General features: G+C 55.8%; 1 protein-coding gene across 8 annotated transcripts in view; it reads right to left on the bottom strand.

The window, feature by feature from the left end:
* Nucleotides 1–2,627: 2,627 nt before the first annotated feature.
* LOC100219675 (ankyrin repeat and fibronectin type-III domain-containing protein 1) overlaps nucleotides 2,628–23,090 on the bottom strand; it is a 218,667-nt gene continuing 198,204 nt past the window's right edge. For all 8 annotated transcript variants that reach the window (XM_072935559.1, XM_030284424.4, XM_072935558.1 and 5 more), the window contains 18 exons: nucleotides 18,214–18,415; nucleotides 17,704–17,911; nucleotides 17,225–17,419; nucleotides 16,870–16,983; nucleotides 16,182–16,279; nucleotides 14,635–14,725; nucleotides 12,773–12,880; nucleotides 12,423–12,522; nucleotides 11,801–11,933; nucleotides 10,935–11,054; nucleotides 10,370–10,585; nucleotides 9,924–10,090; nucleotides 9,372–9,522; nucleotides 8,470–8,638; nucleotides 8,051–8,217; nucleotides 7,007–7,217; nucleotides 6,108–6,778; nucleotides 2,628–3,816 (listed from right to left, as the gene is read on the bottom strand). In XM_072935559.1, coding sequence (XP_072791660.1) covers nucleotides 3,529–3,816; nucleotides 6,108–6,778; nucleotides 7,007–7,217; nucleotides 8,051–8,217; nucleotides 8,470–8,638; nucleotides 9,372–9,522; nucleotides 9,924–10,090; nucleotides 10,370–10,585; nucleotides 10,935–11,054; nucleotides 11,801–11,933; nucleotides 12,423–12,522; nucleotides 12,773–12,880; nucleotides 14,635–14,725; nucleotides 16,182–16,279; nucleotides 16,870–16,983; nucleotides 17,225–17,419; nucleotides 17,704–17,911; nucleotides 18,214–18,415 — 3,409 coding nt within the window. In that variant the 3' untranslated portion in view covers nucleotides 2,628–3,528. The remainder of the gene's footprint in view (nucleotides 3,817–6,107; nucleotides 6,779–7,006; nucleotides 7,218–8,050; nucleotides 8,218–8,469; nucleotides 8,639–9,371; nucleotides 9,523–9,923; nucleotides 10,091–10,369; nucleotides 10,586–10,934; nucleotides 11,055–11,800; nucleotides 11,934–12,422; nucleotides 12,523–12,772; nucleotides 12,881–14,634; nucleotides 14,726–16,181; nucleotides 16,280–16,869; nucleotides 16,984–17,224; nucleotides 17,420–17,703; nucleotides 17,912–18,213; nucleotides 18,416–23,090) is intronic.

The raw sequence follows: 23,090 nt of genomic DNA, 5'->3' as shown, positions 1-23,090 counted from the left end.
GGGACAGTAGTGCCTGTGCCAGGTGACACAGCTCTGTGCAGGTACAGTGTCCCTGCAGCCCTCCAGGACTCTCACCTGCTTTGCTCATTAAATACTGGAGAAAAGAGATGCTACAAAGCTTCCATGGCAGGAGACAGCAGGGCTGAGCTCAGGTGCTTTGGGGATTCTCCTCCCTAGCCTGTGCCACGGTGCACATGCCAGAGTGAGTTCCAGGTCCTCATGGAGAAAACCCCTTCACCAACCCTCTGCATGAGTGCAAGGAGACCTACAGGGCTAACTCTGAATCCTGGTGCTGCCAGGGCTTAGTGCCCTGCTGCCCCTCACCCAACACCTCTTCACACCACCTTAAAGAGCCACCACAGCCCCAGCACTGAGATGGCAGCCTTAAAAACTGCCACAGACAGAGCCTGCTGCCTTCTGTTCCCAGCCCTTGACTGTGGGAAAGGCAGAAGAGTGTCTGAAGGCTCAACAGCCTATTCAGAAAGAAAACTTTGGTATGTACCCATGAAACCATTGAGGGGGAGAAGGAAAATATGAAAAGAGATGACCACCTTGCAAGTGCCATTCTTCAAGAATGCTGTGCAGTAGGGGCCACAAAGAGGATGAAGGGTCTGGAGCACCTCCTTATGAGGAGAGACTGAGGGGGCTGTGCCTGGTCAGTGTGGAGAAGGGAAGACTGAGACGGGATCCCATCAACCCATACAAATATCTCCAAGGAAGGTGCCAAGAAGATGGTGCCGGAGTCTTTTTAGTGGAGCTCAGCAACAGGAGAAGGAATAATGACCAGAAACAAAAAGACATGAAGTTCCATCTCAACATTAGGAAGAAGTTCTTTCCAAGGAGGATGGCAGAGCACTGGAACAGCTGCCCAGGGAGGGTGTGGAGTTTTCCCTCTCTCAAGACATTCGAAACCCATCTGGACACATTCCTATGTCACCTGCTCCAAGTGACCCTGCCTGGGCAGGGGTTTGGACTGCATGATCTCCAGAGGTCACTCCCAACCCCAAATCTTTTGTCATTCTGCGAGGAGTGTGTTGCATCAGGACATCACACATCCCCGTGTCCCTGGTTGTGGGGCTTCCCACTAAAAAGCTGTGCAACTCCTGCTCTTCCCACTTTGCATTCAACTCTGCTCCTACCCAGGCCCTGGCTCCTTCTCTCTTCCTGTGCCAGGCAAGGAGAGGAGGTCCCACAGTGTTCTTCCCTGCAGCCAAGTGATCCAAGCCGCTGTGTGGCCAGAGCAGCTCCTGCAGAAAAGCTTTGCACAGCCAGCAGGACCCTTCCACAGGCAGAGCTCTGCACCAGGGGTGGGCAGCAGCTCCAGCTGCAGACATTGTCCCAGGCCCACCTCAAAGAGCAGCACGGGGCTTTGGGTCATGGCTCCGTCTCACTTGATGGAACTGCGTTTCTACGAAGGGAGAACAAATTCTTAAGGCAAGGGGAGGACTTTTTCCCTTCTGGGGTCAAATAAAAGGGCATCAGGAGTTGCACGGCTCCATGCTGAGGAGCATCAGGGACACAGATGTAGCTTTCTGTACATAGCCTTGATCTAACAACGAATTCACTCTGTGACTTCCAAAAAGGCACTTAGTTTTCCACCAGTTGTGCCTTCCCTCTGCCTTGCCTTAGGCTCTGAGCATCAATAGGTGACACATGCAAAGGGAAGGGCCACCCTGCAGCTCCTGCCTCTTAGGGATGTCAATGCCTGTGGATGCCCAACAATGGCAAACACCATGGGAACCTCTGCACTCACCAACCCACTTCTTCCTTGACCTGGGAGAGTGGGGTTTGTTTTAACTTGAGGCAGAAGACAAGCAAAGGAGAGAGGAGATGGGAGAAGTGCCTTTTAAGAAGTTCCTTTGTCGCTCGCCTCCACATCCCATGGTGGTGCCTGCACTGACGTCAATGTGGTGCTGGTTGATTTGCACCAGCTGAGGGGCTGGCACAGGATCCTCCCTTCCACAGTGGCTCTGACGTGGGGCAGGAAGGGTTCATGCTGGGATATATTCCTGCCCGTGCCACACTGGTGGCCACAAGGCGAGGAATGAGGAACCTCTGCAGAGTGACAGCCGACCCTTATGGTTGCCCACGGAGCCCCTCTGCAACCTGGCACCCAGTGGCAGGGGCTGCTGCCCAGCCCTGACCCCTCGGTGCCAAGGGAAGGACAGGGAGGTGGCTGCTGCAGGGACATCAGCATCAGGAGCCTCGCCTGGCCAAGGGGTGCCCGACTGGCACCTTCTTCACAGTGTTTGTGCCAGCTGTGGCACAGCTGTGAGCTCTCGCTGCCATCCCTGCTCATCTGCAGGTGTTCTTCCCTCAGTGGAGGCTGCAGGACTTGACCTAGGCATCAGCCCTACAGCTCTGGGGTTTCACCAGCCCATGGAGGTGATGCCTTGGCACGCCCAAGTTTATCTTGCTGCCTTACAGAGCAGCAAATCCCAGAAGAGCATTTCTGACTAGTACTTTGCTCCCACGCATGTGATTTGTGTTAATGTAACACTGCACAGCATGGAAAGCATCCCACTAAACACTCCTGGGAAAGAGGAGCCCAGCCCTTGGAATCAGAGCTGGTTTGGGAGATGGATGATGGAATGCTACGCACCCAGCCACAAGAAGGACAAGTGATATGCAGTCAGCAGCAGTCGTCTTTACTATGGACCACAGGAGATCAGAAAAGTAACCTTGTTAACAGGAGACCTAGTGGCTAACAAAATGTCATGCTGTAGGACGGACTAGAGAAGCACAATCACCAGAACAACACAGCACCCAGGGGGACAGGGAAGCCCAGGGGGTTGCAGGAGATGCCCTATAGCAAATCTCTAGTGTGGTATTGACACATCTATGAGTGCAGGGGGCTGGCTGCATGGGTTCCTTTAGTCTTGGGCACAAGTCAAAGGGTCTTCACTTTTACCCAATTCCAGTGTCTCTAGCACAATGATTATTGACTTTTTTCAGAATAAAAATACTAATACAATTTTTTCCCAAGAACTTTGTGCAAGAATCATTTCTCCAGGTGCAGTGAAAGGAGGGCAGATAGGAAAACACCCTTCCCAGGGTTGTCCTTGTGGCTCCTGCCCTCTCCTCACTGACACCACAGCCCTCCCTAGCAATCTTCAGTGGTTTTGCCTTCAGTGAATCCCAAACAAGGTTTTTCAGAAAAAAAGGAGAAAAAAAAGTATTGCTGCTTCTTCTTGTAATATTTTTCCCTCTCTCCCTCTCCCCCCTCTGTTTCTCCTTAAAAATGTTTACTTTCAAAAATTCCATTCCTGCAGAGATTCCTCCTGAGCTCTGAGGTCTCTGGACTCCACCCTCCTCTTCTCCAGTCAGAAAAACTGAGTCTCGATGTCTCTTTGGTTAAAAAAAAAATTTAAAAAATAGCACAAACAAATAACACACAACCCAGTATGATCCCATTCCAGCCTGTGGACACCTGATGAGAGGGTGTCTGTGGAAGAAGGAAGCATCAGAGACGAGCTGTCTGCTCACTGGAAGCCAAGGTCTCGCTCCATCCCGCCGGCTCTCCTCCTCTCATACGGTGGTCGCTGGCCCGTACTGGAGCACCAGAGGGGATGTCTCCTTGATGCGGACGTAGAACCGCCCCTCAGGCTGGCTGGTGTGGAGGGACAGAGGCAAGAAGTCATCGGGGAGCCACCGCTCGCTCTCGTCGGCAGCGAACACCAGTCCGAAGTGCTCCAGCTGCTCCTCGCCGTAGCAGACGGCGGCCAAGCTGCCCAGCACGTCCCGCGAGATGTCGTTCATCTCCAGCACCACCAGCTTCACCACCTCCCTGGCAGGCGTCTGGCTGGTGATGTGCAGCTGTGGAGAGAGAGATGGGAGAGGTGGAGAGATGGGAGAGATGGATGGCAAGGGGGAGGAATGAGGAGGAGCAGGGGCCAAAGGCAGCAAACGGCGCGGAGGAATGGTGAGGGTGCAGGAACAGCTGCCCAGTGGTGCCCTGAGCAGGTGGCAGCAGCCTGGCACAGAGCCATGGGCACACCATGCCCAGGGAATGCCCTAGCATGTCAGGGCCCAAACGTATGGACTACACTCCTGCCTCCACTCCTGTCTCCGAGCCCTTGCCACTCAGCCCTTGCACGTGTCACCTACAGCTTTGCTGAGACTGCCCCACTATCTCATCACCTGGAGCTGGAAAGGGACAGTCTTTGCCCTGCTCCTGGTACCATGGAGGGATCTGTGTGAAGTCCCTCTTGTGAGTAGGGTCCAGACTCTCAGACCAGCTGGACCACAACAGCTCTGCCAAACTACAACTGAAACCTCTTTGGAATGGTGCAATAAATTTCATCTGTGCACAAGCTTGGGGTTCTCCCACCAACAGCTACCCTTGCCCTCTGCTTCCCTGGGGACAGCCCTGTGAATCCCCAGTCCTGTCAAGAAAATGAGCTCATCAGGACCCTGGCTGCCAACGCCAGGAGCCGCTGCTTGGCTTCAAAGGCCCAAAGGCAGGACATCCATCCTCGCCCAGGCAAGGCAACGTTTCCTTTGGCACATCTGTGAGGGTTTGTGGAGCGCCAGGAGTGCTGCCTTGGCAGGGTGGTCCCAGCCCTGGGCCCACGTGAGCACTGCCAGCCCTGAACAGCTGTGGCAGGGCTCAGCTGATTTACACCAGCCAAGGAGCCTTTGAACTCGCCTTTCTTTGAGGAGAACATCGTAAAATGTTTTCAAGCAGGCGTGTCCAAAGCTTTGCAACTTCAAAAGCCACATGGGCAGCCCGCCAAGAACCTGAGGGCTCCCCTTCAGTTCCACAGAAATCTATGGGCATTCCTCAAATAGAAAATAATCCGGTGAGGCACAGTTGTCTCTGCTAGGATGTCCTGGCTGGGTGCAGAGACACTGGCTATCAAACCTCCCCAGCAATAAACCAACCAGCCTGTTGACACTGTTCTTCCTCTGCCATTACTTGGGGGTTGCTTTCAACCCATACCAGTCCATGATTTAATGATTTTCAGTCCATCATCCTCAGTCCTGGGCACCAGGAATGTCTCGGAAAGGAAATTTCACCAGGGGAAGGATCTCCATGGCTGAGACCAAAGGAGGCCACAAAGCCAGAGGGGGCCCTGCCCAAGATGTGCGTCCTGGGGGATGCTCCTCTATGGGGGACCCCACCGGAGCAGGTATGAGTGATCAGAGCTGGTGGGGTCAGCTCTTGGCAGCAAAACCCTCATGGAGAGGAGTCAGGTCACACAGCTACTCCAGGATAGTCTGAAGGAGCATGGACGCTCTGCCTGTTGTCCCAGCTAGAACTGGAGTGGGTTCTGCCACTGGAGTTGCCACAGGCTGGAGACAAAAGGCTCCTGCTCTTGCCTCCCTAATGGGGAAGGCTGGAGCAGAGACCACATACCTGGGAAGAGGAGGCTGTAGGAGGAGCATGCGCAGGGCAGGGGGGACAGCTGAATTTTGGCCTGGAAGGATAATATATTTGAACACCAGGACGTGGCAAGGGTGTGGCAAGGACACCATCTTAAACAATGGATTCAGTTATTGTATCAGTAGCTCAGATATATCAAGGAAGATTTGGATTTCTGCTAATACACTCATCTACTATTTTGGTTTTTTCCTCCTATTAGAACAGTCAGGTTTTTCTTCTCTCTTTATTTTAAACAAAAACAAAAACAAAACCGAAAAAAAAAAACCCAAAAAAAACAAAAAACAAGAAAAACCCCAACAAAAACAAATAAAAAACCACCCAAAAAAACAAACAAAAAAGTGTCCTTTCCTCTGCCTGCCCACTCTGGGTGGCACCAACCTACTGTCATCTGCTGAACCACAGACCAAGAGCTGAACTTCAGCCCCACTGCCTTGTCCCCAGAATTCACTATGTGTGGCCCTGGCTCACTCCTGCAGCAGTAGCCATCGTTCCTGCAGAGACACCGTGTCCTACCAGCAGCCTCATCTACAGCATGGACAGAGGGAGTCAGGGCAGGAGTGCTGCGGGTCTCCAGGGGACCTCACCCCTGGGACGGTGGAGGATGGGGAGGGCAGTGCCAGGTGTGGGACACACGAGCCCTGCTGTCTCTGTCCCCATCCTGCCAGCCCTGTCCCTCTGGGCACAGCAGAGCCGCTGCGCCACCCGTGACAGGCTCTGGTACCTTGACACTGGTCTCTTTGGAGAGTCCTGTTTCGTACTGAGGGCAGACCCGCAAGGTGACAGAGCCCGGCTTCTTCCCTTGCTCGGCCAAGCCCCCAGGCTGCTCTGGCTGCTGCTCTGTCAAGTCCTGAGTCCACTCATCCGAGCGCGTCCGGCAGACGGGCTCGGAGCCCTGTCCGCCCCGGCGGCCCTCGGGGCTGGGTGTCAAGGCAGTCCCCAGCCTGAGCTGGCTGCAGTGGCCCGTGGTCCTGCTCTCGACCGGGGAGCTGTCCACGGAGCCAGGGCAGGACTTTCTCGGAGCGGGGCAGTGGGGCTTGGGGAAGTCCAGGCTGCTGGTCCGAACGCAGTACGCCTGTCGCTTCTCTGTGATGCGCAGCAGCTCGATCTGCCGGCTGGGCAGGACAAAGTCACTGTCGTAGAGCTTGGGCGGCGGCCGGGGCTCCTCTGGCGGTGGCGGCACTGGGGCTGGGGTCTTGAGCTCGTGGCTCTGCAGGACGTCCGGGGCGCTGTCCCGCAGGGTGCAGGACACCCGCTGGCTGCAGCACTCGGGCCCCGAGGTGCAGTACAGCAGGTCCAGCTCCTTCGGGCTCTGTGCCCGGCTGGAGTCGTAGTCGCTGTCGGTGGCCAGGAACACCTCTGAGGAGCCCTCCTCGTCCGACAGGCCGTGAGAGTCTGCGAGGGGTGAGAGAAGCAACGAGCAGCTCAGCCTGAGTGTGGACAACCCCCGCTGAGGTGGAATCCAGGGAAGCCTCTGAGTTTTGCCCTCTGTCACACGGCAGAGTGGCGCTCAGAGGGCTGAGGCCGACTGCCCTGCACGTACCCAGCTCCAGCCCCCCGACCCACCGGGCACGGCGGCCCACGAGCCCACCAGGCAGGAGCTCAGCACAGCCGCGTCCTCACCAGAGTTGAGCTTGCGGCTGGTCTCTGGTGAGAGCGCTGGGGATGGAAGGTAGTCAGCGTGGGATGAGGAGGATCGCGTTTTCTCCTTCACTGTGCCCCTGGCCTCGCCGAGGAAGCCACTGAGGGAGATCCCACAGGAGGGCTGCTTGTAGCGGGCGTGCTGCAGGACATCCATGATCCAGCGCATCTCTCGCCAGATCTCCTCCATTTGCTGCCAACAGAGGAAATGGAGGAGCCCTTTCACACAGCAAATGACAGCAACAAGAAAATCCCACGGCAAAACATGGAGTCTGTACACACACATCTCCCCAGAGCTCTGGGGGAATCCCCGGGCCGGGAAATGCAAACAAAGTGCTCTCAGGTAGAAGGAGGACACAGCTGCTGGTTCAGCAGGGGTGCTGGGGACAGGGGCAGTGTGGGATTCTCTTTTGCAAGTCCATCCTAAAATGCACATGCAGGCCTTTTTCTAGCAAGGAGGGCATGTACTCTTTGGGATTTTTAATGTGATTATTGCAGTAAGAAGTTGCTCAATAAAGCAACTGCAGCCTGGAGAAGAGGAGGCTCTGGGGACACCTCAGAGCCTGAAGAGCCTCCAGGAAAAGCTGGAGAGGGACTTGGGACAAGGGATGGAGGGATGGGACAAGGGCCTGGAGTAACAGGAGAAGGGTGAATGGCTTCCCACTGCCAGAGGACAGGGTTAGATGGGAAACTGGAAAGGAATTCTTGACTGTGAGAGTGCTGAGGCCCAGGCACAGTGTGCCCAGAGAAGCTGTGCCTGTCCCTGGATCCCTGGCAGTGTCCAAGGCCAGGTTGGACACAGCTTGGAGTAACCTGGGATAGGGGAAGGTGGAACTGGATGAGATCTAATGTCTGTTCCAACCCAAACCATTCTATGAATCTATGAAAGACCAGCCTGCTGCGGCCCATCAACCACATCAGAGAAATCCCCTGGGGCCACCAAGACCAGGGAACAGCCTGAATGCAGATGCTGCTGCCTGAGTCCTGGCAGGTTAGGGGCACTGTTGAGCCTGGCTCCCACCATACCTGGATGTAGTCCTGAACCTGCTGGTGCCTCTGCTTGGCGGTGGAGAGCTCGGCATCGGAGAAAGCCTCCCTGAGGCTCTGCTGTGAGAGGAGCGACTCCAGTTCCAGCAGGGCGGACACCTGGCAGTACTGTGTGATGAACTCCCGGTTGTATGTGAAGAAGTGGACTGGGAGAGGAAACAAGAGGGGCGGGGATGAAAAGCATTAGGTCTCATGCCCTACAGCCCCCTCCGTATCACCCAAGATGAGGAGGCAACACTGTCCATTAGTCCACCTGGACAGCCCTCAGTACACCCCTCCATCCCTCCTCCCCAGGGAGTGAGGGAAGTCTAGGCACACCACTGCCCAGCCCAGCTCTCAGGAGGCCTCAGAGGACAGGAGGACCAGCAGAGCTGAGTTTTGGCATTCCTTCTCCTCACCCAGCTCGAAGATCTGCAGCGGCAGTGTGAGGAAGCCAGAGCGAGGGGTATAGGGGTTGTTCTGGCCTGGAGCAGTGCAGACATCATCTGATGGAGGCAGCAGCAGCAGGAAGGAGACCTGATCCCCAAAGTCCAGCACCTCTTGGCTGTACAGACGGAAGTCTTTGGCCTGCAAGAAGACAGGGCAGGTAACAGCTGCACACATCACCTGGTGGGCCTCTGTCCAGTCCTCCTGCACAGATTAGTCCTCAGGGATCACCTGTAGCCCGGGGACACTGCAGCTTCAGCACACAACCAGAGGCCCCTTGCTTCTGGCATAATCTGCTTAATCTCATCACTTCTCTAATTTTTCCTAAAATTTTTGAAACTTCTGGTCAAAGTCACCATGACAGGGTGTCAAAAACATACCACCAGTAATGGTTCAGTGATGAGCAGGGAGGTGCCCTCCCAGCTACCCAGGCAGAAGCACATACCTGTCATTGGGGCTGCTGGGTTGTTTCCCAGCAGATACTTGGCATGGTGGAAGAAGGTTTCTCCCCATGCAGTCTGGCCCCAGGGGCTGAAGCTCCAGCCCAGCACTGGCCAGGGACCAGCCTGCTTTGGAGGGGCAGAGTTGGGCTGGTCTCGTGCTGCCCAAGACCAAACCACCGGCAGCAGTAACAAACCCAGATTTGCTGTCGTTGCTTTGGAGTGCAGTGTGGGAAGGACAAACAGCTCCTGAGGACACTGTCCCTGGGCAGGGCAGACTCGCCACTCACCTTCTGTTTGCACAGCACTAAAATCTGGGTGCTCCAGCCTCACATGGAGGGCCAGCCATGCAGTTCCCCACCCGCTGCAACCACCAGCACTGTGCTCACAGCCCCATCCCCTCCCTCTGCCCAGACCTTGGCTCCAGCCTCTACCTCTTGAAATGGGATGTTCACCAGGGTCATCAGCTCCTTGATGGCCACTTGGAGCTCCTGAAACAAGGGGTTCTGGGACCTGTCAGTCTCTGGCTCTGTGGGAGCAGCCTCCTCCACGTGGGCCATCTTTTGCAGCCACTCCCACTCCTCCCTGCAGAAGGCCAGAGACAGACAGGTGAAGGAAGGAGCAGTTTGTGTGGACGTGGACACAATTTCTCTGAGAGCTGTTTTTGCTTGGCTGTTCCTGTCCCAGACACTGCAGCATCCCCAGAGGTATGGGAGAGGTAGAGGTAGACAGGGAACTTGGTTTGCTCTAGGCTGAATCAGACTCACAGAATATACTGAGCTGGATGGGACCCACACGGATTGTCAAGTTCAGCCCTGACCCCTCACAGGACACCCTAACAACCCTACCCTGTGCCTGAGAGCACTGCATGGCAAGGCTAAGAGGGACTATTACACTGCTGCTGAAGCAGGAGTTGATCGATGCTGCTAGCCCGGATGGGACACAGCAGCCTGACTGCCCTGGCTGAGCAGCCCTGCAAATCCCACCTGGAGATGTTGGGGTTGGAGCGAATCTTGACATGGCACAGGATGTTGGGGAGCTGCTCTGGCACCAGCACTCGGATCTGATCCACGGCACTGCACAGCTTCAGGTAGCCCAGGTAGAGGCCCGGGGAGAGGGCATGGCTGCTCCGCTGGTGATAAGCCAGCTTGTCCTGGGAACAAAGGCACTGCTGGATTGAGCAAGTCCTCACAGCAAGGTTGATGCTGTAGCACAGCCAGTCCAGCTGGAGAAGGGGAGCAGCACAGGAAGACAACCCAGTGCTGCCAGGTTTCATCTGGCACCAACTCGATGCCTCCTCTTGAAACAAGAGGATTTTTGGAGGCTGGCTGGACTTTGCTTCCCCTCTGCTGTGAGCTTCCCAGGCCGAGGGGGAGCAGGAGCACCGGTGTTTCCCAGGGGAGCTCAGTGCTGTCCCCGCCCCAGCACACACCTGGAGGGAGATGAGCAGCGTGTCCAGAGCAGTGGGCTCCTCGGGGGAGGACACGGACTTGCGGCTGCTCTGCAGCTTGCAGATGGGGACCCAGCGGACGCTCTCGAAGGTCTGGGTGGTCTTCACCTCCTTCAGGGTGACGATGAGGATGTTGCCCTGTTTGTCTTTGATGGGCTCAAAGAAGACCTGCCCCAGGTCCTGGATGCCCAGCAGCCCCTAGGCAACAGGGTAGGAAGGCAGGAGAAAGCAGAAGGTCAGGGGACATCCCGGAGGCATGGTGGTTCTGGGCAGCTGGGATGTGCCTGCAGCTGCCTGCTGGAAACCAGTCTGCCCAGAAAAACACCCTGATGGTCCCGAGCCCCTCTGCAGGAGACTGCCATGACACCTGACACCTCACTGTCCCACGACTGGAGTTCTGCCAGGGAGGATGAGGCAGGGACACACAGTCATGGCCAGCAGATCATGGGTTTATCCCGACTGTGGTACATCTTCACGCTGCTCCCAAGGGAGCTCAGCCCCCAGCATGCCATTAAAGTGTTTGTTCCCCGCCCAGGCTGACCCTCACCTGCATCTGTGAGATAGCCAGCAGCATTTTGAAGCGTGTCTGCAGGATGCAGGAGCAGGAGGACTGGGACACAGTGACACACTGCCGCAGCCACAGGATCTCGTCCCACATACATGACACCTGCACACACCAAGGAGTGTCACTGCTGCTGCAGCTGGGTCACACCAGGCTTTTGGGGAAATTGTTTGCCTCTCTGAGTTGGGTTGGGAATGTGCATGGGCATGCAGCACCTCTCAGCAGGGGTGCAAATAAATCCCTGTGCCACAGGCACTGAGATGCCTCCAGAGTCTGTAGCCGAGGGCAGCCCTGAGCCATGTCCACTCAGACATCCATCTTCATCTAGGACTGAAACCTTGAGTTTGAATACAAGTTGGCCAAGGTGGGGAGGGAGAAGAAAGCACTCTCTATCAGTAGATAAGGATCACCCAGCAAATTATTTTGGCCCTGAGCTGCCCACATGCACTTTCCTTAAGTCTGCTGACATAGGAGGAGCTGCCAGCAGCTCCCTGTGCATCCCACAGCAGAGGCAGAGGTGCAGAGGTGCCGTGGCAGGATGCTGAGGGGAAGCAGTTCAACAGCCACTGACATCCCTGTAGAGATGCAGTGCCCACCCACCCCAGCACACCCTGCCCAGTGTGGCTCTGGTCTGTCACTCATCTTTGGGCTTCTAGAGGTTGGGGTGAAATGCCATTCCCTGGAAGTTACCTGGTCCGTGCTGAACCCCAGCAAGAAGCAAGTCCATGTGCTGCCAGCACTGCCAAGCCCCAGTGTCCGGACCGGAGAGGCAGAAGTGTTGCCTGATGCCAGCATGGGTACCTTGGTACTCCTGGCCCTCTGCCTAAACACAGCGTCCCTCAGCCACCCACCTTGGTGAGCCACAGGAAATCCTGCATGAGCAGGCAGGAGTAGGTGTCATCAATCTCCACCACGGGGATCTGATCTTCGTGGGTTACCAGGATGTTGTCGTCCTTGTAGAAGATGGCTGTCAGGTAGAGGCCCCTGCATGGGAGGGAAGACAGACTTCAGTGCCACCCCCAGCTGCCAGCTCCATCTCCCAAAGGGTCTCTTTCCTGAGAGGAGATGCCCTGCCCCAGGTCCCCACTTCTCTCCAACAGCCTGTGGCAGAAGAGGCTTGTGGCTGGTACGGGAGCAGGAGCAGGAACCCAGTGTGTCCCAATAGATACCACGGCCCATGACCCTGCAGGGGACACTCTGGGTCTGGAGAACTTGGAGTGCCAGGTGAGCCCCAGAGGTGATGCAGGGACCTGGGCACCAGCACACCTTGGCCAGTCCAAATGGAGACACCAAGAGAACCTCTGATCTCTGGGCCATGGGACTCATCTCCACTGACACCACCAGCTCACTCCCAGTGCAGACCCTGCTCTGAGCACCCTCAGCCCCCAGTGTGCAGGCACAGCTCTCAGGATGGGCAGCTCTGCAGCCCTGCTGGGACAGGGACTCTCCCCAACCCCATGCACCAGCCCTCACCGCTTCAGTGTCTTGAGAAACTTGCTGCCAGGGTGGAAGAGGTGCTTGAGGCTCTTGGAGACTGAATGCTTTCTGCTCTGGGGCTGGTTCTTGCAGGGCTCTGTGGAGCAGAGAGCAAAGGATGCTGCAGCAGGAGATGAAGAACTGATACCAACCCATTGGGAAGGCTGAGATCTCCACTGCCTGAGCACTGGCAGTGAGGTCTCCACTGCCTGAGGTGTCTGCCTGCTCTCCTCATCCATGGCACAGACCTATTCCCGCACCACCCCAGCTCTGTGGATCACACCACAACTGTGGGGACTCAGCTGCCCCTGCCTCAGCCTCCCTGGAGCACTGTGCTGCGGGCTCACCATGGCAAATGCAGTGCTGGTGGACGGTCTTCACCTGGCCCAGGAGATGGTCCAGAGCTTCAGCCTGTCCCCTCCGCCGTGGCGCCCTGCCGTCGTACTCCCGCCAGTCTGTGGGGACAAACCAGCACCACCCTGGCACCCCTTGGCCTGGGGCAAAAGGGGCTCCCATCCCCTCCTCCCACATCATCTGGGTGTCCCCCCATGCCACAGCATGGCAGCAGTTGTGGGTGCTGGGCACTCCTGGCTGTGCTGGGAGATCCCCAGCTTTGTGCCACTCTTCCCAGGAACACCCAGCTCTGCACAGCACCCTGTGGCCACCAGCCTCCCCACAGCATGGCAGGGACACACCAGGGGGAAGGAACAAGGTCTGGCTGTTTCTGCTACACTTCACTGGCCTTAAAAAATAAAATTCTTTCCAGTGTCTTCCTTCAGGTCTTCCCCAGTTACTCCAGATGAGTGCTGGAAGCTGGGCTTACCTCGACAAACACATAAATAAACTCCCGTCAGCTCCACCCGCTGTGGGCCAGAAGCAGGACCATGAGCAGGGCTGGGGACCTGCTGGCTCTTCTCCCTCAACTTTATATTAATTGCTTTAAACACCCCATGTCCTGCCCGCTGCTGTTTTCCATGGAAAGTTCAGCTCTGTTAACTTTGGCTAGAACTTGCCACTATTTTTAGTAGCTTTAAAAACACCCAGGGAGGTGCTTGATTATATTCTGCTGGGCCAGGGAGGGATCTCTACTGAAGGGAGAAATATTACTGGTAATAAAAATAAATAAACCCCACTCCTGTCTGATTCACTTCAGCTACACTCAATTGATGCCACCTAGATCGTGGTCACAGGAAATGTGACCCGTGTGAGGCGGCAAACGGGCTTTAAAGTGGGTGCAAATATGACAGGGACAAGACAAAGCCACGGCAGTAGACTGCTGTGCCCTTGCTATGTGCATTCCTAGACACGCAAATGGATTTTTGGCGATTTCAGTGCTCTGTGGATATGCAGCCAGAGCTGTGCATGGTGCTGCACATCTCTGACCCATTACTGTTCCCCTCCACCTGTTCCCAATGCCCTCACTGCTCCCTGGGTGCCTGCAGCATGGTGGGATAGGACGGGCTTCCATGGCCTTGGGACAAGCTCAGCCTCCCATGGGGCTGTTCCTTACTCGTTTACAGCACCAGTCCCATGGGACACCACGCAGGCATCTGTTTTGGGACTGGTGACACGTGGCAGAGACCGTTCTGGAGCCCCCTTAGTCCTGAACTTCACCTTTGGCTGCTCCTTCCAGCTCAGTCCACCTGGCCCTTCTCCACCCAGCACCCCAGGGTGCCTTGTATGACATTGGGTGGCTGTTTCCTGACACTTTTCCTGGGGCCAGTATGGGGAGGAGAGTGATAACAGCCCAGAGCTGGTCTCTGCTGGGGCTCGTGACCCCCATCCCAGCTCCATGCCAGGGAATGCAACTCTTGGGCCTGGGCTGGATGGGAGAGACCATGTGGTGGCACAGAGTGTGGGGCCACTGCCACCCAGGACCACGCTGAGTCCTGGCTCTTTGCCACCTAATAGCTTCCTCCATGGGATGAGCAGATCCAGGTGGCCTGAAATGGCTCAGCCTTTCCCAGGCAGCAAGGGTAATTCCAGGCTGAAAACTCACTCTTTGGCAAAGCACTTGTTGGCTGAAGGCAGCATTCCAGAATCCCAGGCACAGCCTCCCTGCCTGGCCCGAGACTCCAAATTCTGCCTCTGCCCCTGGGTCCACTCGCTCCCATGCCAGCAGTGAGAGGGACCCCTGGATGGCACAGGGAGCTGTCCTGTCCCCCCTCCCTGTGCTGGCTGCTGAGGGGGTGTTCCCAGGGGTACTCACTGGAAGGGATGGCGAAGGGGGGCATGGAGGCTTGTGGGGGCCCCCAGCCCTTCATGTTGTAGGCAGACACGCGGACGTGGTACGCCGTGCCCTGCAAGGAGAGCAGCACACTCAGCACAGCCCCACCTCTCCCAGCTTGGTGGGTGAGGCAAGGAGGATTCCCCCAGCCCACTGCTCCAGTACACCATGAGAGCACTCAGCTAGGAGCCCACAGCCGGGGTCACTGGCTCTCACCTCCCCTCCTGTACAAAGTCCTTGCTGTGAGGCACTAGAGAATCCCCGTGGCCCTGCTGGGTGGGTTTGGGGCACACAGAGGAAGGACTGGACATTGCAAATGCCCCTTACCAGAGCTGCTCCAGCCTGAAAGACTCAATGATTCTGTGGATTGGGGTGCTGGCGATCCGTGGGACATGTAAGGTTCCAGCCCCTGGAGACAAGGAGCTGGCCCAGCACTGTCAAAGGCTTGTAGCACAGTGACAGTGATTAAAGTCTCTGATCAAAGCCCAGTCAAGCTGACAGATGTTGCCAGGCCTCCAGGCACTCATGAAGGCAACAGGACCTATGAAGCAGCTCTGAGAGCGTGACTGATGGGCTTGGAGCAGTTCCTTGCAGCGATGCTGCTCCAGGCACCGCCTGAGTCCCTCCTGCCCCACTGCGGGCAGCTGCCACCCTGACAGCGCTCCTGGGCTTGGAACTGCTGCAGGGCCTAAGCCCCTCTCACCTCACCAAGGGGGTTCTCTGCTCCTCAGATCAGTGCTCCCTGCCTGCCTACCCCTGCTAAGGGTGACCCCATTTATCCCAGCATCTGCCCGTGCCCCCATCCTGAGCTCCATCCCACCGCAGTCCCTGTGCCCCTGGTGCCAGCCCAGACATGGCTCTTGTGGTTCTGAGGGAGATAGAACAGCAAGGGGCCACGGTCCCACCAGCCATGACCTTGCCAAGATCCCAAAGATGAAGATGGAGCTGGTCCCTCCTCTCGGTGACATCAGGGCTGGGGCGAGGGGTTGGACTGTGCAGGTGGCAGAGGACTGAGCCACTGATTTACTGCCCAGGAAGAGCCTGGGTGGAGACAGGAGTGGGGAGGGGGCCGGAGGATAAATCAGGCATGGGGTGAATGGGCCCGTTCTGCCTGTCACTGTCCCTGGCACCCTGTCAGGGAGCTTCCCCACTGTCAGTGGCTGCAGCCATGGGGGGACAAACAGATGCTTCTCCCAACCCCACACTCTTGGCTCTGCCCAGGCTGTGCCCATGGCATGCAGCATGGCACAATCCTCTTGTTCCTGCTCAGAACGATCATAGAAAAACAAAGAATCATTAAGGCTGGAAAAGGCATCTAGGATCACAGTCCAACCACTGCCAAGGCCATCACTAAACCATGTCCCAAACTACCAAATGCATGTCTTTTGAACATTTCCAGGGATGATGACTCCACCACTGCCCTGGGCAGCCTGATCCCCTCCTGACGGGCTGCACTATGGCCTGTGGCTTTTCCCAGCTGTGGGCTCTCCCTGCTGAGCCCTGCCTGCTGTGGGCACCCCGGCACTCACGGACACCAGCCCCTGGATGGTGAAGTGCAGGTCCTTCAGCTTGTCGATCACGGCTTCTCCCAGCAGTGGTGAGAAGGTGGGGGAGCAGCTCCACTCCACTGCAAGTAGAGAGACCCCAAGGTGCATGAGGCCCTGGAGTGGGGACAGGCCACCAGGGCTGGGGCAGCATGTCACAGACAGCAGCTGCAGGGGGACGGCAGACAGCACAGGAGATGGAGGCAGCGGAGTGCAGGCATGGAAAAGGTGATTCATAGTGGGGAGAAGGTTGTGAGGAGAAGGTCATGGGGAGCTGCTGTCGTCACCAAGCCACATAAGATGGGGTCAGGACCTTTAATTGGTGGCTCAGAAGTGGGGGATGGAATAAATTATTCCAGAAGCCAAAAAGATATAGTTTAAGTGGGTGAGGCGTGCATGACAACAAAGTACTCCCAGTGTGCAGGATGAGGGGGGCAGCCAACAAGTGACACTCCAAAATTTCCCTTGGTGCAGGATGATGTTTGGTCTAGCTCAGAGCATTTGGATGGTGGCTAGGCTGTCCAGCAGCCGTGGCTTCCTCTGTCCTTCAGTATAAAAGCGACCTCACTGGGGCTTGGCAGCACTGCCCATGGCTCTGTTGTGTTGACATGGGATGCAAGGCACCTGCTGTGGCTGTGTGACCCTGCCCTGCTGCAGGGATTGTCATCCTTACCTTTGTACTTGGTGACAACAGCTGAGTTGACACTCAGGGGCTCCCAGAAGGTCACCTGCAATGAGGAGCTGCTGGCCACAGAGAGGTGGACGCTGCTGGGGGCATCTGGCACTCCTGAGGAAGAGAGTGCAGGGACTGCTACAGCAATGACCATCACTCTGAACCTCCCCATGTCCCTCTTGGGCCTCTCTCCGGTCCCAGGGACATGTTCCCTGATGGAACATATTCTCCCCTCCATGCACCCACACTGCAAGTTCTGGCCACAGGGTGCAGGAGATGGGTGCTGGTGCCATGCACAGCCCCACTCCTTCCCCTGGAGCAGGGACAGCCCCCCAGCCCTCCTGTGGTCACTCACGGGCATGCTCAAACCCTGCCTTCATGCGCTTGTAAAGCCGGAATCGCCACTCCCAGGCCTTGAGCTGCTTCTCCTTCTCGGAGCAGTCAGCATTGGGCGCCTCGTTCACCACCTGTGCCATCAGCTCGTTGACACGTTGCTCCGCTTCCCGCACCAGCGTGGAGAGGTGCAGTGAGCGGCTTTCCAGGCTCACAACTGTGGGAAGGTGCACATAGGCCCAGGAGGAAAGGGAGGAGAAGGTGGTTAGGGCAGGCTCTGCCACTGCTGGCAATGAATCCCCACCCTGAGACCCCATCCTCCTCTCCGTGTCCTGGTCCTGGGGTCTGCCTGAGTGTGCAGTTCCCCTTGAGCCCTGCTGCAGCCTGCATCTGTCTGCCCGGTGATCACCGCCCCACCTGCATCCAATGCCTGGGGTGCTCCACTGCATCATGCTGGAGACACAGGCGATGGGCACAGCACGACTCCCTGTCCCAACTTACAGTGTGGACTCTCCTTCGCTCCCGCCTGCAGCAGGGCCCTGGCGATGGGAGCGTTGTTGGTCATGATGGCGATGTCCAGGGGCAGGAGCCCCTCGCTGTTGGGAGTGTTGAGATCCAGCTCCTCAGGGCTGTAGTGTTTCAGCATCTCCTGCACCCTGTCAAGATCCTGCAGTTCCACGGCCTCAAAGAGTGCAGCATTGCTCTGGAACTGTGTGAAAGGAGAAATGCAGCTGGGCTGAGCACGGGGCACCCTCCTCCATCCCACCACATACCCTGGACCCTCACTAGCACCCCATGAACCCAATTAGGGAGAGGGTGCCCTCATTCCAGGGGCTTGGGAGCATCAGCTCTTTGCAGACAAATCTGGATGATGCCAAGCAAACACCTGGACCATCTCCAACTCAACTTGCTACAGCTTCACTTAACACAATCTTGTGCTCCCACCCAGGTTCCAGCACCACCCACACAGGAACCCTCTGTCCCATCTGGATGGAGCCAGCAGTCACTGACCAGGTAGGACTTGCGGAGCTTCTCCTTCTCGCCCCGTCCCACCAGGCTGCCCTCGTCGAAGGAGGTGTAGTTGACGCGGAATTTCCCGGACAGGTTTCGATAGAGCCTCTTGGCCGCGTTTGGTGAGGAAGGGCCTGGTGGCTTCCTGGCCTGCGCCAGCTGCAGGTCCCGCATCTGCTGCGTCATTTTAGGGGAGGATGACCTGGGAAAAAGCCAGGAGGGAAATGAGGCATGGAGGATGTGCCAGAAAGGCAGAGGCACATATGTATTGTCAGGACCAAGACAGGAATCAGAGAGCCAGAGCACTCCCAAGCAGTACCAATGTGAGTGGCTGCAAGGGGAATGCCAGTGACAGCAATGCTCTCACCCATCTGTTTTCAGCTGTGGCAGATCTATTCCTCCTCCTCACCACTGCTGCTGGCCCTGCAGGGGTGCCAAGGGGCTCATATGATCCCTGCAGGTAAGAGATTTCCTTCCAGACACAAGCTGGGGTGCCCAAAGCAACCTCAGGCTTCTCAGCTCTACAACTGGTCTGGATGCATCCCACCAGGGCCATGTCTCCACACGCGCAGTCTCCACCACCCAGCTCCTACAGAGATGGGCTGCCCCATCCAGGGATGGCCAGTCCCCTCCGCAGTGGAGGCTGCAGGGCCCAGCAGCCCCCAGACTTGTCTGGGTGATTGCTGTCTGTCACCTTGGCCTGGGATAGCCTCCTGTACCCTCTCCACACCCACCCTTCTACAGGAACTGTGTCCTGCACTTCCCACCATCCCTCAGCCCTTTCTGGTACGTGGCTTTTCTCAGAGTTGTTATTCCAGCAAAGGGCACTCTCTGGAAGCGGGAGCAGGGAACATTAAGGGCCATTCCTAAGGGCATCCAGACAATGCCAGGTCCTGACAGGGACCAGTGACCCCAGTCTTCCGCTCACCAAGAGATCCAGGCTTCACAGCTGCTCCTTACCTTTTCCATCCATTAACCTACAAAATCTTTTCTCCTCTGATTATAGAATCACAGATTGGTTTGGGTTGGAAGAGAACTTGAAGACCACCTAGTTCCAATGCCCTGCCACTGGGACATGATTTTGATTCTTATTTTCAAGATCTACCAGTCACAAGGAACGCTAGTGTCTTTTCTGGGGATCTCCAGAGTGGGAGCTGTTCCTCTCCCTGCAGTCAGGACCCTCCTGTCTCCATCAAGACCTCATCTCACCAGCCAAAATCCCCTGCTTTGGCGTGAGTGCAGCCTTGTTGCTGTGTGGGGCTTTTGCCCATGAGTCATCCCCTATGGCATGGAGGGTTTCCACTGCATCAAACATCTGATCCCCTTCTTGCTGGAGCTCTGGCCCAGTTCCCAGAGAGGAGCATCAGGTCTTAGGAGCATTTAGCATGGATACACTTAACAGAGTTTCTCTCATTTCTCTCAGCTTTGACCCCATCCCCTGGTGTATATGGTCAGATATTTAGGGGCAAAGTCTTCCTCCTCTTGCTTTATTGGTTAAATATCAAGTGTGATAAAAGCATGGCATTTGGCTGAAGGTCATGCCAGAACACCCCAGTGAGGCTGTGCCTGCAGTAAGGATGTTTATAAAGCCATCATCGTGAGACAGGATATTAATAACCCCTTGCTCTGCACTTTGTCGTCCTCATTTCAGATGAGGCACAGGGGGCTGCAGAAGGACTTTAATGATTTTACCTTTTATTACTGTGATATTTAAGAGTGGAAAATGCTGGGAAGGTTGGCTTCTGGCAATCATTCATCTCATCAGTTTCAGACTGTGGATTTAGAGGTCTCCAGTGTGGCCCAGCCACAGTGTCAAGTTGCTGCCCTGGATTGCTCCAGAAATGGACATTATCTGAACACAGGGCTTCATGGATCAGGCACTGAGCACCAGTCACACCAACCAAAGGCCCATTTGCAAAAGCAGACAGGTGTTCTGTCACTTCAGGTGGCAAAATACTCCTGAGCAGACACGTGGGAGTGGGTGAGTTTTGAGCAGCAGAGTCCTACTGGTTCTGATGGGGGGGAAGGGATCAGCACCCAGGAGTGTGTCACTATGGTGGGAGAGATCTGCACAATGCACGGAAGGGCTGAAAAAACAAGATCTACAGTCTCCAGGACCTGCCTGGCTCTGGACACAGTGTCCTCAGCCTGTGCACACCATATGTCATCATGGACAGGGAGCAGCTCCTGTCACGGCCTCTCCTGAGGGCTCACACACTGCACACACAGCCTCTGCAGAGGGCCGGGCACAGAAGCAGAGCAGCAGCACAGCTCTGCTGTCACTGGTGCACAGAGATGAGAGAAAAGCCACCTGTACCTGAGCAGGCAGAGCCATTCTGGCAGGAAGAGACAGAAAGGCAGGTTCCGACCCTCAGGAGAAGCCTGAGATACAAAGCACTGCCTGGCATATTTAGGAAACAGAACTGACTTGAGAGGTTCTCCAGCAAAACCTTGTCCTTTCTCTTGTGTTTAAGAGTTCCCTGCTGCCCAAGTTCTTCTCTCTCCTCTCCACTTCTAGCTGCTGCTCAGAGGTGAAGGTGGCTCTTCCAGCAGGCTCATCAACAAGGTGTGTAAATCCCACTCCAGCTCCCCTTCTTCAAAGGAGGCAACTATGCTGTCCTGCACAGCATGCTCTTCCCTCTATGGAAGCTGGAGCAGACCCTGTTGTAACAGATCCCTGCTCCATTCGTGCCTGCAGAATTATGGTTTAAAATGGAGTGGCGCTTTGGAGAGAAAGTAATTTGTTCTGCCAATTAAAATACACAGCAAATGACCCAGTGCAGGCAGACTGCACAGCTGGGAGGAAGCTCTCTCAGAGATGGCAGAAACAGAGACAGAGAGAAATTTCTCACTGTTTTCCCTCCTCTGATTTGCTTTTAATGAGAAGTGAAGAGATGGAAATTATTCAGTGCTCAGGAGTGAACATCTATGTATATTAAACCAGGTGCCCCCAAGATAAAAGGGTTTCCTGCCCTGTTGTTATAAGTCATCTGGACTCAGTGAAATGATCTTGATTTATCTACAGCTAAACTTTGCCCTGGAGCAACTGATAGCTGAAAACAACGCCTGCAGATGTCCTGCCCCCAGGGGCTGACCAGCCAACACCAGCTCACCCGTGGCAAAGCCCCATCCTGCAGGGAGGTGTGGAAGGAGATCCCACCTTCTCTGTCTGAAGAGTCTCAGTGCAGCCAAACGAAATTTATCCCAGCCACAATTGGTTCTTTTTGCTAATTATTGTCCTACAGTCTGCAAGCAGACTTTGCCTGCTTTGCCCACCCCAGCAGTTCAGCTCTCTGGCCATGGAGGATGTGTTTGTGACCATCAGGGAGGTGATGTGGACATCAGGTTTGCAGTGGCATAAACCCAAACACCAGCAAACTCCATCACCCACCCATAGAAGAGGCTGAGGTTCTGTGGAAGGATGAGCTGGGGCTGGTCACATCCATCTGAGGTCAGTTCTGGGCCTCTCATGCAAGAAAAACCTTGAGGGGCTGGAGCGTGTCCAGAGAAGGGAATGGAGCTGCGAAGGGTCAGGAGCACCAGGAGCAGCTGAGGGAGCTGGGAAAGGGCTCAGCCTGGAGAAAGGAGACTCAATTGAGGGGGACCTTGTGGCTGTGCACAACTCCTGACAGGAGGGGACAGCCAGGCTTTGCTCCCAGGGGAAACAGCCTCCAGTTGTGCCAGGAGAGGTTTGGATGGGATATCAGGAAAACTTCTTTCCTGAAAGGGTGGTCAGGCACTGGCACAGCTGCACAGGGCAGTGGTGGAGTCACCATCCCTTGAGGGGTTTAGAAGTTTTGTAGATGTGGTATTTGGGGACATTGTTTAGTGGTGGCCTTGGCAGTGCTGGGTTAATTGTTGGATTTGATGAACATAATTTTTTTTTCCAACCTTAGTGATTCTAACTATGATTCTGTCTCAGGAAACTAATGAAGTAGAGGTGGTTTTCTTTCTTTAAAAAAGCACATGAGGATGGATGAGCATAAGGCATCTTCATTTTTTCCCTTCCTCCAGCATCAAACACAAACAAATCAACTGGGTAGTTTACAATGTGGTTTATAGATATTCTGAATGTTAATGTTTGCAACACTGCAGATCTTGGCCTAGTAAAAAGTGTTAATAATTGTTACAATTCCTTGATTTTAAGTGCGTTTTGTGGAAGGGTGTAGCCCCTCCAAGTCTCCAGCTGAGAAGCAGTCCCTGACAGACACGGCTGCTGTGCCCCAGGACAGAGCCCAGAGCCCGGGTGGGCTGGGACAGCCCTGCCCACTCCGAGCCCAGAGGGTACCTGGCCAGGCAGGGAATGACCACCCTGCCCACAGGTCACCAGCCCAGACATAAGGAAGAAACTTTTTATCATGAGGGTGGGCAGGCCCTGGCATAGGTGCCCAAGAAGCTGTGGCTGCCCCTGGATCCCTGGAAATGTCCAAGGCCAGGTTGGACAGGGCTTGGAGCACCCTGGGACAGTGGAATGTGTCCCAGCCCATGGCAGGGGGTGGGATGAGATAAACAATATTTAAGGTCCCTTCCAACCCAGAGGAGTTCATGATTCTATGGTGTGGCTGGTGGGGGCCATGGGGCCATCCCACAGCCCTGCCAGCCCCAGGAGCCTGGCTATGAGCAGCTCCTGTGCCAGCAGTGCTGCTGCTGGGGCAGTGCCCTTCCAGCCACACCCTGAGCTGTGGGAAGGAAAAGCTCCCCGTGCCTGCCCAAGGTGGAGGCTCCAGGCACAGCAGCCGACATGAGCTCAGCTCTACACTCCAGCGCCGGGGTCAGTGTGGGTGGCTGTCACTCCAGGGAGCTGCTCCCACCATTCCCCAGCCTGATGAAGCAAACAAGGAAGCAGCACAAGAAAAGGGAGCCTGAAGGAAGGGAGA

Source organism: Taeniopygia guttata, chromosome 14 (assembly GCF_048771995.1).
Source record: "Taeniopygia guttata chromosome 14, bTaeGut7.mat, whole genome shotgun sequence".
Classification (NCBI taxonomy): Eukaryota; Metazoa; Chordata; class Aves; order Passeriformes; family Estrildidae; genus Taeniopygia; species Taeniopygia guttata.
Note: the sequence above shows the minus strand (reverse complement) of the source record. Positions and strands in the feature narration are given on the sequence as shown.